Genomic DNA, 17986 nt, shown 5'->3' on the forward strand with positions numbered 1-17986 from the left:
AATAAATCAATGTCTCTCTCTCTCTCTCTCTCTCTCTCTCTCTCTCTCTCTCTCTCTCTCAAATCAATAAATTAAAAAAAATAATCTCCCCTTAAAACCTGGAGCTCAGAGTGGATTTCTGGGGTTTAAGAACCTATCTCTCCTGGATCTCCTAGGAGGAAAATAGGGGTTGGGGGGTTAGGGAAGGGAAGAAGAGCTCAGTGAGAATGGGGATGGGGTCTGAGAGAGGAAAAGGGGAGCTCAGTGCTTGCACAGCTCAAAGGGCCAAGGCATGCCAGTGCCTCGGGTTGCTCATCTGTACAGAGGCAATGAAAACACCTGGGCATCCCAAGGGTATGTCGTGCACAGCTGCTGTCTGGGATATAGTTAGCGTGCAATTGGAGGGTTTCAGCAGCCCTGTAAGTCCAGCCCTGTCTCAGGATGCTGCCTGGGGCTGAGCCCACCTGGTGAAGGGGCAGCCATTAAGCCCTATAGGGTACAGTTCCTGCCCATGGTAAGTTCCTGAGAGCTGGGGGGTTAGTTGTCATGGGAATGACATTAACAGTCTCTATGGTAACAACTTGGTGGGCAGGGCCCTACCAACAAGGAAAAGCCTAGGGAGACAGGTGTTCTGTTACCTCAGACTCCAGTTTGGTCTCCATGGCAACAGTTGTTTAACTTGGAGGGTGGCAAGGAGCTGGGGTGGGCCTGGGGAAAGGGCAGCACGTTTCCATGGTGAAAGCTGGAGAACTGAATGTTGGTTAACTCTCTGGACAGTGGGGGGAAGGTGGTCTCCATGGCTGTTGGTCAGGGTGGGGACAATTAAAGTGGAGTTGTAGGTCTCCAGGATGGGGGCTGGTGAGATGGGGAAAGTATGGTATCCATGGTTACAGCTAAAGGACGGAGGCACTATCTCCATGGGTGTGACTGACGAGGGAAGGGTTGTGTGACTGGCAAGAAGAAGGGCTGGTCACCTTAGAGACAATGGGAAGTGGTGTGGCTTGCCTCCACAGCGTGGATCTTATAGGCCCCCGTGTCCTGGGAATGATTGCTTTGGTGACAGCCAGGAGAAAGGAGGCCAGGTGGGGGTGGACTTGCCCTTCCAGAGAGATACCTGAGGGTGGGGCAGCCAGTCATGCGAGCCAGCTGGGGCATTTCAATCTATCTTAGCAGTAACAAAAGGCGGTCTCTCCTAAAACTGGAGAGATGAGGCAGCGGGGTCCCGTGCGCCTCTGGTCCACGGTGACCTGGGGACTTGGTCTCTTACTACAGAAATTTCAGGGGAGTTGAGGGGGAGGTGTCAATGATAGGAGTACCCAATCAACACGTCACCGTAGGGGAGAAGACAGGAGCCCACATGTGACTATGGGGGCGTGGTCACCTGTCAAATTTGCTGTTTCTAGTTTCTCTACAGGTGATAGGAGGATGGTTCAGTTGCCAGGTGACCATTAAGTCTTCAGTCTCCAGGGAGATGCAGAGGGCGTGGGTCCAGCCTCCAGGTGACCACTGAGATGGTTCTGTGTCCAGGTGGCCTTGGGAGGGGTAGTCTTCAGGAGACCGTGGGGTCTGTTGGCCTCCAGGGGGCATCAGGGAGTGTGCTTGGTCTGCTGGAGAAAGTCAGGGGAAGGGGAGAAATCCACTGTGCAAGAAAGGGGAGCTTGGTCAGTGTCCAGGGACTCCAGGAGACTTGTCTCTGGGGGTGTGGTCAGTGTTCAAGGACCACAGTAGCTTGGTCAGCCAGTAGGGCACCACAGGGGGCGTGGTCCGTGTCCAGGGGACAACAGAGGACTCGGCCAGCCCCCAAGGACCCCTCCCCCAGCTCTCCGTGCCCTCCGAGCCTAGACGCGCAGCGGGGTCCAGGCAGCGGGGTCGCGTGCGCCCCCGGCCCAGCCGCCGCCTCCCGCCCAGCCCCAGCCCCAGCCTCCAGGTGCTGGGTCGGGCGCGCCAGGCGCGCGGTAGCAGTAGACGCCGAAGAGGCTGCGCCCGGGATCGGGGAAACCGAGGTTGCGCACGCCAGGCCGGAGGCCACCGCAGCGCGCGCGCGGGTTCACGATGGGGTAGCGCGCGCTCCCGTCGGCCAGCCAGCCTGCGGTGCAGCGGTCCAGCAGTTGCAGCTTCCACGCGGCGAACAGCTGCCCCACTTTAGCCACCGCCGCTCCGCGCGCCGCGCACGCGCGCGCTGCTCCAGAGAAGGCCAAGGGCCGCAGCGGCTTCAGGAAGAAGACCCGACCTGCGGAGGAGGGGGAGTGGTTTGGACCGTTCGGGGACCTGGCCTCTTTGGGATTCAGGACTCCCCACCACCACCGCCTGCAACCCAGGACCCCAGACTCAAGATTAAAGAGCATCCCCTCGCCCCAGCTGGTTTGGCTCAGTGGATAGAGCGTCGGCCTGTGGACTGGCGCGTCCCGGGTTCAATTCCAGTCAGGGGCGCATGCCCGGGTTGCCGGCTCGATCCCCAGTGGGAGGCGTGCAGGAGGCAGCCGATCAATGATTCTCTCATCATTGATGTTTCTATCTCTCTCTCCCTCTCCCTTTCTCTCTGAAATCAATAAAAACATTAAAAAAAAAGAGAGAGAGAGAGAGAGAGCTTCCCCTTCCGTGCGGCCCGGGACCCCTGCCTCGGCCTGAGCAGCGTTTGCGCGACGTGGCGGTCCGGGGGGAAAGGATGTCCTGGTCTGGCTCCCAGAGGGCAAGGGCGGGGGAGAAGAAACTGGGGGTGGGGTGGGGTGGGAAAGGGAGACGAGGTGGGGGTGGGGTGGGGGGAGTCCCGGAAGAGGCCTGCCGCGGGAGGGGAGAGCGCGTCTTCCAAGGGGTGGGGCATACGCACCGGGGAGGTTGGACGTGAAGCAGAAGGCGTCGTAGCGTTCCTCAGCGTTGTGGCGGTAGCCGTAGTTGCGCACGCCCCCGGAGGCACCTCCGCCAACCCCGGTGCCCCCGGCCCCGCGCAGGCCGCCGCAGGGCTCCCGGGGCTGGCTCACCGGGTACTGAACCGAGCCATCGCGCAGCCAGCCCGCGTTGCACCAGTCCAAGCCGTCGCGCCAGGCCGCGTGCAGCTGCTCGGCCGACGCCAGGATACCATCCTGTTCAGCGCAGGCGCGCTGCGCCTCAGTGAAAGTCAGCTTGTAGCGGCCTCCACGGGGGTGATAAGGGAAGACCACGCCTGGGAAAACACAGGGGAGTCAGCTAAGGCCCTCCCAACCATCCCCCACCCACCTGACACTGGGGGGCCCTGTGTCTCTTCAACCTAGATCTTCCAGTCCATCCCTCACTCTGGTCTCAGATCTGACCATGCTTTTTTCCAGCTCACACTCCTCCTGGCTCCCTTTGCCTTAAACTTGATTCACTTGACCCTCCTCCTTAACATACTTAATCGCGTCTACCCCCTTTCCACCGTTGGAGACATTTGCTCATGTTCTTTCCACCTGTTGAACTCCTATTCATCCTTCAAAACCCAGCACCCACAACCCTCCTCCATAAGGTCTTAGGTGCTTCTGACATTCTTCCAGCACTGGGACCTTCCCTCTGATCAAGCCCTGAGTCCACAAAGCTGGGAATGTCTATGTCCAGTGCTGGCTCCCCTACACTGGGAGCCCCTGAAAGGTTGACCCTGGGCAAAAACTCCCTTTGATTCACAGCACTGTCCAGGGCAGTCAGTACCCCTTCGTTTTCCTTGCACCATCAGTCGTTATAACTTGTCAGACTTGCAGTCAACTCAGCTCACAAGTGTTCTGTCTGTGTGTGTTTGAAGGGCGGACCTTGGGGGTTTATTGGGTACTTTCAGCAGGTGCAAGGAGGTGGCAAACAGGGACCAACCAGGGAGAAGACCGGAGCCTGGCAGACTGGGGTTTAAGTCCTGGCTCTTCTGCTCACTATCATTTGCCCTTGGCACACGTCTAACCTCTCCAAGGTAGTTGAACCATCCTCAGGGGTTTTGGGAAAATTAAATGAGAAACTCCAGAGAGCTCTTCAGCCAAGTGCCTGGCACATAGACAATGCCCAATAAAGGAGAATTGCTGCTATTGTTGTGTTATTTACTATTAAAAGAAGTTGGCAAGTGAAGGCCCCAAAATCTTTCCAAGGATCTTCTACTAGTAAATGACTGAAGAAGACAAACCAGGTGGAAGGGAATTTTTTCAGATAGAAATGCCACCTCAAAGTTTCACTGTCAGCCAATCAGAGCATCCCCATCTTCTGGCCACGGCTAGGCACATGACTCAGAAGCTGAGGCCAATGAGGGACAAGTCTGAGACTTCTAAGAAATCAGTTGCTAAGCTGGGAGGGTGGAAGCCTGGCACGAATTTTTAGTTTCGTTGGGGAAAACTTGCAAGAGGAAAGCCCACCCAGGGAGTCAGAGCTGAGGGAGGGACTCCTGACATGGTACCAGTGCCTGGATCTTACTGTGCCTGAATCCTACACCAGGGTTTCCCAACATCCTCACTATTGGCATTTTGGTCTGGGTCATTCTTTGCCCTGGGGGACTGTCCTGTGCTTTGTGGTATATATCACAGTATCTCTGGCCTCTACCCACCAGATGCCACCAGCAACCCCCTTTTAGATGTTAGTGTCCCTGGGTAGCAATGACCACCGTGAATCAAACTACCCCACCAAGCCTCTAAATTCCTTCAGGCCAAGGATTTGGTTTCTCTTCCTTGCAATTCCCTCCCCTCTCCTCCCTGAGAAATGCCTCTCATCCTGCCCACAGGCTGGTCACCTTCCAGGTCCAGCTTGACCATGCCAGTGTCATCCTCTAGTTCGTTGGTGACCTCGCACTCATAGTGCCCATAGTCTTGCAGCGTGACATTTCGGAGAACCAAGGAGGCGTCCCCAGGACCATCACCCTGCAGCTCCGCCCGCCCTCGGTAGCTGCCAAACGCCCGGTGCTGGGGGCCCAGCGCCACGAAGACATCGGTAAAGGCCAGCGGCTCCACCACTTTAGTCCACTTGAGACGGACACCTTCGTGGCTGTGGACGGTTGCCTCGTAGTGGTAACGGCAGGGCAAGACGATGGTGCCACCCCGGTGGCTGACTACCTGCCCGGGCGCTGTCTGCACCACCACCGAGCCCGACTCGCCCTCTGTGGATGACCAAGGAGGGTTCAGATGAAGTCCTAGGGGTGGGGTAGGGAACCTGGGGAGGGCATCCTGGAGGGGGATGTGGTTATTAAACTTGGGTGTGGGTAACTCAGATGGGTAGAGAGGCTCAGGGAGGGAACTGGGAGGGGGAGGAGCTTGGTGGGGGAGGACGGTGGCCTTCGGGACCGCCCACTGCCCTCCCCTTTCCTCCTCCATGCACCCTGGCGATCACACCTGGCCACTGCTCTCTGACTTACCCAGCACGTGCACGACCTTCTTCCTGCCGCGCTGCGCGCCTGCGGGGGCCACGAGCAACAAGACTCCCCAGAGCGCGCAGGGACCGAGGGCCGCCCGAGCCCACACCTGGGGATATCGGACACTCAGTCCAACCTCCTGGCTTTTGCCTTTAGGAGGACTAGCCCTCGCTTCTCACGGGCCCAGGCCTCCTCCTCGTCTAGGGTCCCAGAGGAGTCCCCCAGGAAGGCTGGCAAAGCCCTCCCTCCCCATTCCCTCTCCTGGGACGTCACACCCTCCCTCTCGCACAAAGCCCACCCGCCTGAGCGCACCCTCTCTTAGTCCCGCCCGATCCCCTAACCTCAACTCCGGGGGCCCGAGCCCCGCCCCCTTCGCTCCGACCTGGGCGGAGGAGGCGAGAGGAGGGAGGAGCCGAGCAGCGGCAGCGGCAAGGTTATTCGTGCGCCAGGAGACTGCAGCAAACCCGGCCGGCCGGTGGGGGTTAGGGATGCGGGGGAGTCGTGGAGAAGAGGAGAGAAAGAGAGAGGGAGGAGGAGAGGGAGAGAGAGAGCGAGAAAAGGGAAAGAGACACAGGGAGAAAAGCAGGGAGAGATGAAGGCAGAGGAGAGAGAGCAAAAGGGACAAAGAAGAGGAAGAAAAGTCAGAAACATGCAGAGGGAGAGACAGAGGCTGAAAAAGATGAGAGGAGAGCGAGCAAGAGGGAGAGGAACACAGACAAGAGGGAGCCATTAGGAGAGCGAGAGACAGAGAGACTCCGAGAGGGAGAGAAAAGTAGGGAGAGACGGAGAGGGATAGAGACGGAGACGCAGAGAGTTCGAGAAGCAGGTTAAGAGACCGAGGGGATGGGAGAAACGGAGCGGGAGAGACTGGAGAGAGAAACACGGAGGGACGTAGACACGGAGCTAGAATCCCAGAGAGGGACCTACGGGGACCCGCGCCGCGGCCCCACTCACCATGCTGCCCGTAGGCCCCCGCCGAGCGGACCCTACGCGCCAGGACTGCGCTCCGGGCACATAGAGGAAGGACTAGGCAGGTCTCAGGGGCAGCGCAATCCCGGTGACTGCCTGCAAGGGGAGGAGGGAGGCGGACAAGGTGGCGGGGTTTGGGGGGGTTGTTAAAGGGAAAGCGGAGGCGCGCGCTCCGCTGAAAGGAAGCCCGGGCGCGGGTGTGGGCAGGAGCACTGGAGAGTGAGTTCCCTGCTCTTGCTGGCCGACTGGGCCTGCGGAGGAACCTCTCTGGGGCTCAGGTTAAGCATCTTTAAAACCCAGGCGAGGGGCCTGGTGGAGTCTTCGTCCTCAGATACCCTGCAGGGGCAGGGAGCTGAGGAGCCTGGGAAAGGAGCTTGGTCTGCAGGTCTGTTTTCCCCTTTGTCACTGAGTGGCCATCTCGTTGTCCTGGCCTCTGGCACTGAAAAGGTGCTCACTGGGTGATGGGTCCCGCGACAATGACCCGCTCATGCAGCAACAGATCTAAACCCAACTCTGCCCCTCACCCACTGTGGGGCCTTGGAAGAGAGCGTGGCCTCTCTGAGCCCGTTTCCACCTCTGGGAAATGAAGTACCGATTCTTTGGTGACGATCCAATGGCTAAACACACAATAGATGCTTAATAAGTGTCGGTAGGTTGAAGAGGGTCTGATCACGCCCCTGACCGCACTCTGGGCCTATCACCCCTGAACCTGGTCTTTCATCCAGGTTCAGTAATCAAACCTGGAAACAATGAGCTCCTCCCCCACGCCCCTGACTGCCTCCCCAGGCTGTTTCCCCAAAATATGAGTCAACTCGACAGCAAAGGCAGGACTACGGGCTTTGTGGTTGAAGTGGCCAGGGCTTGGTCCCTAGCTCAGCTGCACCCAGGAGGTGTGCCCGCAGACCAGGACCCTCATCGCCTGCAGGCTCAGTTTCCCCATCTGGAATATGGGGTGAGATCCTATATTATAGCATGTGAGGTTAGCCCTTGGCATGGTAAACAGTAGGTGCGTAATAACGATGCCACAGTATTCATTATAATTTATTAGCAGAAATAGGACTTCGGACTCTTGTCCTGATTGTGACTCCAGGCAGGTTCGGATCCTCTCTAAGTCTGTTTTCCTCATCTGGAAAGTGGAGCTGCGCACACCAACCAGAGACAGGCTTCTGCTGTCTGGCACCTTCTGTCCCTGACAGTCACACTGGCAGTGATGGTGGGCCTTTGTGGGGTCTGAAAAGACAGTCCCTCACCCCTGCCCCCTGAAACACTCAGGCAGCAACATTTTTAGGCATCAAAAGGGCTTTTAGCAAAAGGATCCCTGGGGGTAATGGATAAACTTGGCAAGGGAGTAGAAGAACCCACAGAGGCTGGGGAGCAGTGACAGCTGAGTGTGGCTGTGGCCCTCTCTGCCTGAACACCTGGCCCTTGGGTTTCCCATCCCACCAGCTGGCCTTGAAACCATCATAGCCAGAAACAAAGACACCATGGATGTACCTCCTGCCTCCAAAAAACCCAACCCATCCTTCTGGGGCAGGGCCCGCTGGGTGTCTTAAAGGAGTCCTGGGGAGTCCCACAGGCCCCTTCAGTGCTGCTTCTCGTGGAGGACTTGGGAGCTGGGTGGCAGGCGCTGGAAGAAGGCTGGCCTCAGCAGGCAGCGGTAGGCCAGCAGGTGAGGGCCCAGTGCATACAGCATGTTGCACACGAAGAAGCAGGCCCAGGCATCCTCCGGCACCCGGTAGGTGAAGGGTGTGCGCAGGTGCATGGAGGCACCCATGTGTGAGAACTGCGCCTGATGGCCACACAGGGAGGATAGATGTCAGGGGCTGGGAAAGAACCAGTCCCAGCATCAACAACATTCCACCCTGGGGAGCCCAGGGGTCCCTGTCCCCATCTTGCGGCTCTGCTGACCTGCCTGTCTCCTCTTTCCAGTCCATCTGTTTGTCTCTAAATATCTCTGTCCCTACGGTCCTGTCTGTCCTGTCCATCAGTCTGTGAGCTTCTCCCCAGCTGCCTAACCAGAACCATGTCCACTGTGTCTGCTGGACCCTACACCCTCTCTCTCTGTCCAGCTCTTCCTCAACCCAGACAGCTGCCCTTGACACAAATTCTGTTGATTATACCATCGATGTCCTCCTGGTTCCCACTGCTCTGACCTGGGCCCAGCCTTTATCATACTCCATCAGGAACCCAGAAGTAGACCCCTAGCTCTGACGGTCCTCCTCTGCTCAAATACCTCCCACTGTTCTCCATCTTTCTACACGGAAGCCCCCAAGGTCAGAGTTCAAAGCCCTCAGCATCTAGCTGCCAATTTCTCTAGCCCCTGCTTTTACCATTGTTATGGCTCTGCTAAATCACCGTGCCCCTCTGTCCCTTTCCTTATGCTGTTCCCATTCCTGGAATGTCCTTCCCTGCCTGGAGCTCTCATACCCATATGTCTAAGCCCAGTTCCTACGCCCCCTCTTTTAAGTAATCTGTCCCCTCTGTAATCCCTCTCAGCCTCTCCCTCTCCCTCTCTTCAGTTCTGACCCCATGGGGTTGGGGATGGTCTGTGTCTGGCTCTTTCTCCCCCAGACTAAGGAATCCTGGGGTGCTGAGCTGGGGCTGGGGCCTCTCAGGGGCCCAGCATCACCCTGACCAGGGAGAGCACAAAAGAAATTGATGGGTAGGCAGAAACTTTCTTTCTTACGCACCTGACCCCCAACACCCCAGCCCCGCCTCACCTGGCCAATGGCTCCAGCAAACACCAAGGCCCAATCAGGTAGCCAGGAACAGCCAGGGAAGATAAGGGCATAGGCAGCCAGGCCATAGAAGGGCAATGCATAGAACATATACACCAGCATCTGTGATGAGCAGATATGATGAGCAGATGCCCCTGATGGGTTTCCTGAGACCCCTCAGGTGGGAACCCCAGGGAGGCTCTGGCCAGCCTCAGACCCCACCCAGGATGGAAGCTCTCTGCACATCCTACCCTGTGCAACCTGCACCTTTATTTCCTTTGGGGGTCCCCACCCTTCCCACTGCCCCCCACCTCACTTCTGTCCACAATGATCAGCTACAAGATGGGGATGTGATTCAAACTTAGCCAATCAGAGCCTGCCTGAGCCTTGTGCTTAAGCTCTGGGGAGATAAAGGCTCACATTCCTCTGGGGTAGCTAAGTAGGTCAGAAGGAAGCCTGGCGCTGCCCAAGGCTCTCTCTGCCATTCCACAAAGGGACCACCTGGGAGGGGAGCCCATGCAAAGAAAACAGAGCCCAGAGCCAGAGCTCTCCTTGAGCTCCTGGATCCAGCCATACCTGAGACTGTACCTATACTTTGTTTATAGGACAATAATTCCATTTGAGCTTCTGCCAGTTGGACTTGTGTTTTAGGCACCTGCTTCAAAGAAGCCCAGTGGACCCCTACACATGGTCCTTTCCTCCCACCTGCCCTCTCACCTGCACCTTTGGGTAGGCCACAGGGTCCCGTAGGTATGGTTCGTACTGATAAATATAGACAAAGCAGGCATCTGTGGGGCAGTCAAGCACCACCTGTGGCCAACAGACAAACCAACAACCCACCTCAAATATCCCTCCCACCAAAAGCTTTCCCCATCCTCCCAGGCAGGGCTCACACCCCTCGCTCTACCCCCCCACCCCCAGCCTTGGTTCTATCCTCTGGCCGAGAAGCCACAGATCTCAAAGCTGGGGAGAAGGCTACAGGGAATGGGGCTTAGTGGTGAAACACTCAGGTCAGACTCAATGATGAACTTCCCTGATGATCAGATGGGAGAGCAGTGGCCCTTTTGCAGGGAGTAAACATATGTGGAAAGGGAAGGCCAGGGACGGAGGCTGAAGGCAGGAGAGGGGTAGACCAGCCAGACTCACAAGGCCCCGGAAGAGGGTGAAGAACCCAGCAAGGATGAGGTAAATGACGAGAGCCAGGTCAGCCGGGCGCTGCAGGAGACCCTTTCTTTGTTCTTCCTGCACCTGCCCCATGAGAGAGAGACGGTGAGAAGTCAGCAATCCAACAGGCACTGCATAAAGGCTCATCCCTTCTTTTCTAATGACCAAGGAGATCCTTCCAAGGAGATAATGTTTTTGACCAGAAACAACTCAAATGGGGAGACTGAGGTAAGTGGGCACAGGCATGCCTGGAGGCACGGTACTTACCATGTTGGGGGTGCAGCAGGTTGGTGGCTGGGCCTGGTTGAAGACCCTCACACCAGCCCAGAATGGGACCAGCACATATGGGATGGTGAGGAAGAAGGCTGGCCTGATCTCTGAGCTGTATTTCCCTAACATGGTAGGAGAGATGAGGAATACTCAGTAAGGATCTCCTAGGCCTATAGATAGATGATAGATAGATAGATAGATAGATAGATAGATAGATAGATAGATTTCAGAGAGGAAGGGAGAGGGAGAGAGATAGAAACATCAATGATGAGAGAGAATCATTGATTGGCTGCCTCCTGCACACCCCCTACTGGGGATTGAGCCTGCAACCCAGGCATGTGCCCTTGACTGGAATCGAACCCAGGACCCTTCAGTCTGCAGGCCGACACTCTATCCACTGAGCCAAATCAGCTAGGGCCCGGCTGGGCCCTTTAAGTGGGCCACACCAGAGCCCCTGGATGGAAGTCATAATTCACAATTGCCATACTTGCTCAGCTTTTTCTTTTTTCTTTTTCTACTTGCTCAAGATTTAACACATGTGGTTCTTCAATGCCCGCAAGATGATGTCCATGCTCCTCAGACTGGCCTACCTCAATTTACCTTCTGGACACAGCTCTTACACTTTAGCTGTTCTTGGCTCCCCCTGGAAACACCCCTCCAAGAAGAAATGGGAGAGACAGGCAGGTTGCTGGCTTAGACCATGCATGAACAGGCATGTGGGGCCCTCTTCAGACCTTGGGGAGAGTATGGAGGACCCCATGGTGGCTTCTAGGTGCAGGGCAGTGACCCAGCTCAGGGAAGTAGGATTCCTCAAAGCCAAGTACTTACCAAGGATGTTTCCCGGAAGAAACACCAGGATGCTCATGACGAAGGACCCGAGCCAGTACAGTCCAAGGTTCCGGTACCTCTTCCTGGGTGGGGAACGAAGGGATGACCAGTAGATAGATATCCATCCCCAGTCTCAGAGCACGAGCCAGGGCCCAGGGTGCACCCTGGGCTCCCCAGCTTTGGTCCTTCCAATTTTGCTCAGGATGAAAGGGACAACAGGAAGTTGAATGAGAGAATGAACAGTAAGACCTTCTGTCAAGGACAGAAGTGGCTGCCCAGGCGCACAGTAGTAAGAGAAGAGAGCCAACCACCAGTCACCTGTGACATTCCCCAGAACCTTCTCCCAGTCACACCTGGCTGGAGCCCTAAAGAGGCCTCCTGATTTTCTCTACTTCTGGCTCCACCCCAGTCTGAGACCCCACCTGAGGACTTGACCTGCTTTCCAGGGCCCAGGTGCACTCCACCCACCCCTCGCACCTTCTGCGGATGGCACCAGCCATGGCCAGGTAAAGGAGGTAGTGAACAATGCCATTCCAGTAGCAGATGAAGACTCCGTGTGCAGTGCGTAGGTATGGCTCACCCTGCGGAAGCAGGTGCAGGGATCAGACACACAGGCAGGCAGGGGGCATCCTAGACCAACCCCTACGTACCTCCTTGGTGTAGAACTCCACGAAGCCCACCATGTAGCCATCTTCCTGGAGAGCGATAAGGAGGTCCACCACCGAGGTGAAGGCAAATACTGCAAACACTGCAGGGAGAGTGTTCAGGGAAGACCTGGGAATGGGTGGGGCTGCAGCGGGGACCCAGATCCAACCTATGACTCGGTGCCCAACTGCTCCCAGTTCCCACTCCACAGGTCACATGAAATACCACCCTCCTTCAAGGGAGGCACAGTCCCTGCCTTTGCCTTCAGGAGACTCCAGAGTAATGGGAAGACAGTTCCCACTCTCAGGAGCCCCAAGTCTGAGGTTCCATTGTCAACAGTTTTCCAGCCTGAAGATCTCCGGCCCAATGGGAGCCCTTCAAGGGCCCCCACCCTGATGAAGGAGGCCCTTCAAGGCCCCCCAGTGTGATGGAGAAGCCATTGCTCACACAGTTCTCTTCCCTAGGACCTTCCCACTAACTCACCAGCGTAGTGTGGGTCGTAGTAGATCTCCCCGCGGGACAAGCTATAGATAGCCACAAAGAGCTGACCGAGGATCAGGGCACTCAGCAAGGCCACCCCAAGGGGACTGTGAAGAGGAAAACGAAGTCAGAGAGGCCAGAGCCAGGGTTGAAACCCAACCCCCTCCTGGTGAGGGCGAGAGCAGACTCCAGGAGGCTCCAGCTGATGAGGCTGAAGCATGTGTCTGTCCATTCAGAACTGCCTTTCCTTAAACTGCCCTCTCCCATCACCAGGCTCTTTCCCCAGCTGCTTCCATCTCCTGGAAACTCCTTCCAGAAGTTTCTTTTCCACTTGGCAAATTTCTACCCATCCTTCGTGGTCCATCTACATTGTTCCTCTTCCAGGAAGCCTTCTCCAACTCCTCAGAAAAGATTATCAAAGTTGGGCCAGGTACAGAGGGGGCACCTGTCAACCCTTTCTGATTATATGATTTATCCCATCACTTGCTGATATGTTTGACTCAATTGCTCAGTCAGTCATTCAACAACACTGAGCTCTGTGGCTAGACCCAGCGCCCACGCCTGACAGATGGTCTCTAGTGCTCTCACTGTGTGAAGCTCCTGACTCCTCCCGGCTAAAGTCCACCCCACCTCTACCCTGATCTGTTCCCATTGACCTGATAAAACAGGTCAACCAGGTGCACAGACAATAGAAGCCAGGTCTCTGGGCAGCCCCCCAAAACCTGGCAAGGCCTAGAGAGGATGGATCTATCCAAGGTCACACATTCTCCCCTCCTCCCCCACTCTCTCCTTGATTCTACCTTCTCTGGAACTCCTCTAACAGCTAGGATCCCCATTCCTGCCGCATCTGACTAACAATGACAATTGGAGTAATCAGATGGGACCACACCAGTGTCTTTGAACACAATTCATAATCCTTAACTCTATGGGATGAGATCTAGGATTATGTTCATTACACAGTGAAGAAACAGGCTTTTAGAGGCAACCTGGAACACTTCAGGTCCAGGGGGTAGAGCCAGCAATTTGTACCCAAGGAGCTAACCTCCTAGTCAAGACTCCCTCTACTCCATTCTTGGGTGGAGCTGGGTTTAGGAGTGTGAGGGGCTTTGCTGATGCCTGGTACCCAGCGGCTGGATCCACAGGACCAGAGTCTAAGGTTAGGAGACAGGCACAGGGAAGTCTGAGGCATGTATGGGGAAACTGAGGCTAGAGGCGGGGTAGGCCAGCCCGGAACAAAAGAAAGTCCCAGGCCTTAAACAGGAGGGGCAACCTGCTAGGGGTGGTGCAGCAGAGCCTGTGTGGCAAGAGCCAGGCCACCAGGGCCTTATCTGGGGCAATACTTTGACCCTTGGCGACTTTGGAACCTATGCTGGGCATATCCCTGGGAAAACCAGGGAAATTGTTTCCAAAACCCTGCCCTGTGTGTGTGTGTGGGGGGGGGGGGGGGGGCAGCATTGGCTCTGTTTCTGAAGGTTCCTTTTCCCCGGGCCCCAAACGTCCCAGGGCGCCCCCACCCCCAGCACACAGCCTCTGTGCCAGCGGAAAGAGGACTTCGGGTTGGAAGTTCTAACCCACGCCCCGGCCCGAACGGCTAGGGGCTCAAAGGCTCACGCCGAGAGCCTGGCCAACCGATGTGCATCCTCTCCCCGGCCCCTTCCGCACCCCCCAGCGCGGCCCGCCGTCCCGCGGCCCCCCGCACGCACTGCGAGAGCGCCGAGACGTAGTTGAGCGCGTAGGACACAGGGAGGGCGGCGAGCGACAGAGCCGCGATCTTGCCCGCCAGCGGCGGGATGTCCATAGCTGCGGTGTCGGGACCCCGCTCGGCCCCGCTTGACCTCCAGGGCGCTCCGCTCCTCCGTGGTGGCGCGTCTCGGCGGGAGGTTGCCAGGGACTCGGACCGGCCCCGCCCCGCCCCGCCCCGCGCAAAGGTCGCCCCCAGCTGCGCCCAGGTCCCGTCGCAGCCCCGGCCACCCCGGTGCGCCAGGGGAGCCTCCGAGGCCCCACCCCCTTGCAGCGGCCCTGCCCCTTCGATACCGTCACCGGACTCAGAGCGATCCTCAGGGGCCGTCTCGCCCAGCGCAGCTTCCCTCTCTATTAAAGGCTAGATCACGGCGCTCGCGCCCTGGACATCCGGGACTGCCAACTTTTTCTGAGGAAATTCGTTTTCCTGCTCTGTTCTGCTTTTCTGCTTTCTTCATCCCACATTCCGTGCGCGCCCCAAGGAGAAACCAATCTCACTACTTGGGTGCAGTTCCCTTCAGTGTCCTTGGATTTGAATTTTCACTCGGGGGCCACAGACACATCATTATTATTATTATTATTATTATTATTATTATATTCTTAAAATATATTTTATTGCTTTTTTACAGAGAGGAAGGGAGATAGTTAGAAACATCGATGAGAGAAACATGATCAGCTGCCTCCTGCACACCCCCTGCTGGGGATGTACCTGCAACCAAGGTACATGCCCTTGACCAGAATCGAACCTGGGACCCTTCAGTCCGCAGGCTAATGCTCTACCCACTGAGCCAAACCAGTTAGGGCTTATTTTTTTAAAATATATTTTTATTGATTTCAGAGAGGAAAGGAGAGGGAGAGACAGAAACATCAATGATGAGAGAGAATCATTGGTTGGCTGCCTCCTGCTGCACACCCCCTACTGGGGATTGAGCTCGCAACCCCGGCATGTTCCCTTGACCGGAATAGAATCTCGGACCCTTCAGTCCACAGACCGACGTTTTTTTAAATTTCAGAGAGGAAGGGAGAGGGAGAGAGATAGAAACTTCAATGATGAGAATAATTGGCTGCCTCCTGAATGCCCCCCACTGAGGATGGAGCTGGCAACCTGGCATGTGCCCTTAACCGGAATCAAACCCAGGATCCTTCAGTCTGCAGGCTGACGCTCTATCCACTGAGCCAGACCGGCTAGGACACATTTTTATTTTTTAAAAATATATTTTTATTGATTTCAGAGAGGAAGGGAGAAAGGGAGAGGGAGAGAGATAGAAACATCAGTGATAAGAATCATGGATCCCCTGACTCCTGCACACCCCACTCTGGGGATGAAGCCTGCAACCTGGGCATGTGCCCTGACCAGGAATCGAACCATGACCTCCTGGTTCATAGGTTCATGCTCAACCACTGAGCCATACCAGCTGGGCCACAGACACATTTTAAACACGTGTGAAACTTGACAGTCTGGGTGGGGATCATCTCAGGGCAGGCGGCTACAGCCCTGGGTTGGGGTCTCTTGAAGGCCTCTGTGATTCCATGCTCTGAGATCCTTCCTTATAGCCAGGACACCCTGTGGGTAGCTGAGGGCGGGATGGGAGGGGCTACTCACATGGGTGGGGTCAGAGGGAGGTGGCCCAAGATTAAGTGGGGATGGAGCCAGTTAGGTGAGAAGTTCCTGGCAAGGTGAATAGCTCAGGCCTAGGGCTGAGCAGCAGTAAGGAGCCTGGGGCTGGGAAGGTTCTCAGCAGCCTGGAGGCTGTGCTGGGTTTGGGGGAGGTATAAAGGGGAGAGGGACCTCGGAGGGGGCTGCAAGGTGGGAATTAGGTCTCTGCTACTACCTTCAAACAGGCTCTCACCCATGTAGTACTATGGCTGCCGGAAGCGTGTGTGTAGTGCCCACCTAATTCCTTCCTGGGTTGGGGGGGTGGGGGAAGATTGAAACCCTCATCCCTTTTCCATGCAGCCCCTTGGCCTTGTGCCAGCTGGGTCCTATCTCTAAGCCTGGGTAACATGATCTTCTGGCCTTCCCAGAGGCCCCTTGACCATGGGGTGAAGTTCAGGTTCCTCTGGGCTGACTTGAAACTCCAGCCTGGTTTCTTGACCTTCCCAACTCTGACAGTGCCCAAAGCCCACAGGTCTCTTTCCTGTATACAAGATGGACCCTCTTGTACTTCCTCACCCCTTAAAGAACTTCCCACTGTCTCCCCCTCCAGGCAGCCCTCCCTGACAACTGGAGGGCCAGGGGTGTCTAGTCCAGCTCTGTCTAGGGGGCTGGCCTTGCACCCTGGGTCTGGGAGGTATCTGCACACACACACAGCAATTGAGAGACCTCATCTTCCAACTCTCCCCATGCATGGGGGTAAAGTCCATGGGCCGGGTCTGGACAGCTTCCCAGTCACTGAGAATTTAATGGAAGGGTGACCTTGACCTGCCTGGGGGTGGGGTGGGGGGGAACGTTGCCTGGGGACCGCTGGCTTCCCATAGCTACTCATCTGTGCTTAGGACTTTGACAAGGGTCACCTCTTTGCCCTGCCTGGGCACAGCACCCATGGAAGGGGGACGGTGGTATACGGCACCCAATCTACTCTGCTGTTGAGACCCTCCCAGCCCCTGAAGCCCCCACTGAGACCTGGCCCAGGTCACCTGCCCAGCCCAGCTGTTTCTCCTGGCAGCATCAATCAGTGTATTGTTAGTTCACTGTCACAGCCCCCATTCTGATTCACAGTTGGTGCTCAGTGTTTGCTGAATGCAGGCTGGCCCAGGAGCCTGATTCTAGCTTGAATCGAGCCCACGAGCCCACAGGGATTGAGCATGACCCACTGGGTACATGTGTGGTACAGGTGGGTGAGTTGTGGTCCCTTCAAATTTCCAGGCTGATACTTCAAGCATGGCTGCAGCTGAAGATCCCCAGTTGTTTCTGCACAGATGTGAGGTACTGGATCGAGAGACATGGTAGCTCTCAGCACACATTGGCCAGGCCACCCACAGGCCTCACATCCTCTAGGACAGAGGTGGGGAACGTCTAGCCCAAGGGTCTTATAAGGCCCACAAAATCATTTGGTTTGGCCCTGCCAAGGCATTAAGGGTGAGTTAATTAAATGTCTGACCAAATACAGCAGGCTAATTTTTAAGTTAATTTTTTTAAAAAATATGTTTTTATTGATTTCAGAGAGAGGGAGAGGGAGAGGGAGAGATAGATAGAAATATCAATGATAAGAGAGAAACATGGATCAGCTGCCTCCTGCACATCCCCTACTGGGGATGGCCTACAACCCAGGCACGGACCCTGACCGGGAATCGAACCCTGACCTCTTGGTTTATAGGTTGATGCTCAACCACTGAGCAACACCAGCTGGGCTAAGTTGGTAATTTTGAATGATGTTATAAATACCCAAATGGCCCTTGGCAGAAAAAAGGTTCCCCACCCCTGCTCTAGGAGGTGTGAGACATGTTAGCACACAGCTGTCCCACAGAGGCATGAGCCCCAGGGACACGTGTACACCACACAGGTGGGACCCAGTGCAGCGGTGGCAGCATGGGCTGCAGCCATCACTGGCAGGGAATATCATTTGACAGGGAGGTGGGTAGCATAGGTGTGCCCTGGGGAAGGCTAGGCCCTGCCTGGAGATCCCTCCCCAATTCCCTTCCATAGCACAGTGCTAGGCTGGGAGGGCCTGCCCAAGTGTGGCCCTCCTGTCTACTCCAGCCCAGGCTGATGAGGGATGGAGACCCAACAAGCAAAGGTCCAGGTGGTGCTTTTGGATTCCTCAGGTGCTGGGGAGTCTTCACACAGCATCTCATTCTCACCTGCCCAGCCCAGCTCAGCTACTGAAGAACAGGAGGGGTCTCTGGTGATGGCACGACCAGGCTCCCA

The 17986-nt window shown here is 56.2% G+C and overlaps 2 protein-coding genes across 2 annotated transcripts; both read right to left on the reverse strand.

Annotated features, from left to right (window-relative positions):
* Positions 1-6362, reverse strand: HAPLN4 (hyaluronan and proteoglycan link protein 4). The gene is made up of 5 exons (XM_036315609.1): positions 6260-6362; positions 5309-5414; positions 4691-5053; positions 2807-3139; positions 1-2209 (listed from the first exon to the last, which is right to left on the reverse strand). Exons 1-5 carry the CDS (start codon positions 6260-6262, stop codon positions 1818-1820), a joined length of 1197 nt encoding a protein of 398 aa, XP_036171502.1. The 5' UTR covers positions 6263-6362; the 3' UTR covers positions 1-1817.
* A 940-nt stretch (positions 6363-7302) lies between these two features.
* TM6SF2 (transmembrane 6 superfamily member 2) lies at positions 7303-14274 on the reverse strand. Its single transcript, XM_036314089.1, has 10 exons — positions 14082-14274; positions 12382-12485; positions 11904-12001; positions 11731-11834; positions 11254-11336; positions 10423-10547; positions 10138-10239; positions 9709-9801; positions 8995-9114; positions 7303-8063 (listed from the first exon to the last, which is right to left on the reverse strand). The coding sequence occupies exons 1-10, from the start codon at positions 14174-14176 to the stop codon at positions 7857-7859; spliced, it is 1131 nt and encodes a 376-aa protein (XP_036169982.1). The 5' UTR covers positions 14177-14274; the 3' UTR covers positions 7303-7856.
* Between the last annotated feature and the right edge of the window lie 3712 nt (positions 14275-17986).

Source organism: Myotis myotis, unplaced genomic scaffold, assembly GCF_014108235.1.
Source record: "Myotis myotis isolate mMyoMyo1 unplaced genomic scaffold, mMyoMyo1.p scaffold_m19_p_6, whole genome shotgun sequence".
Lineage (NCBI taxonomy): Eukaryota > Metazoa > Chordata > Mammalia > Chiroptera > Vespertilionidae > Myotis > Myotis myotis.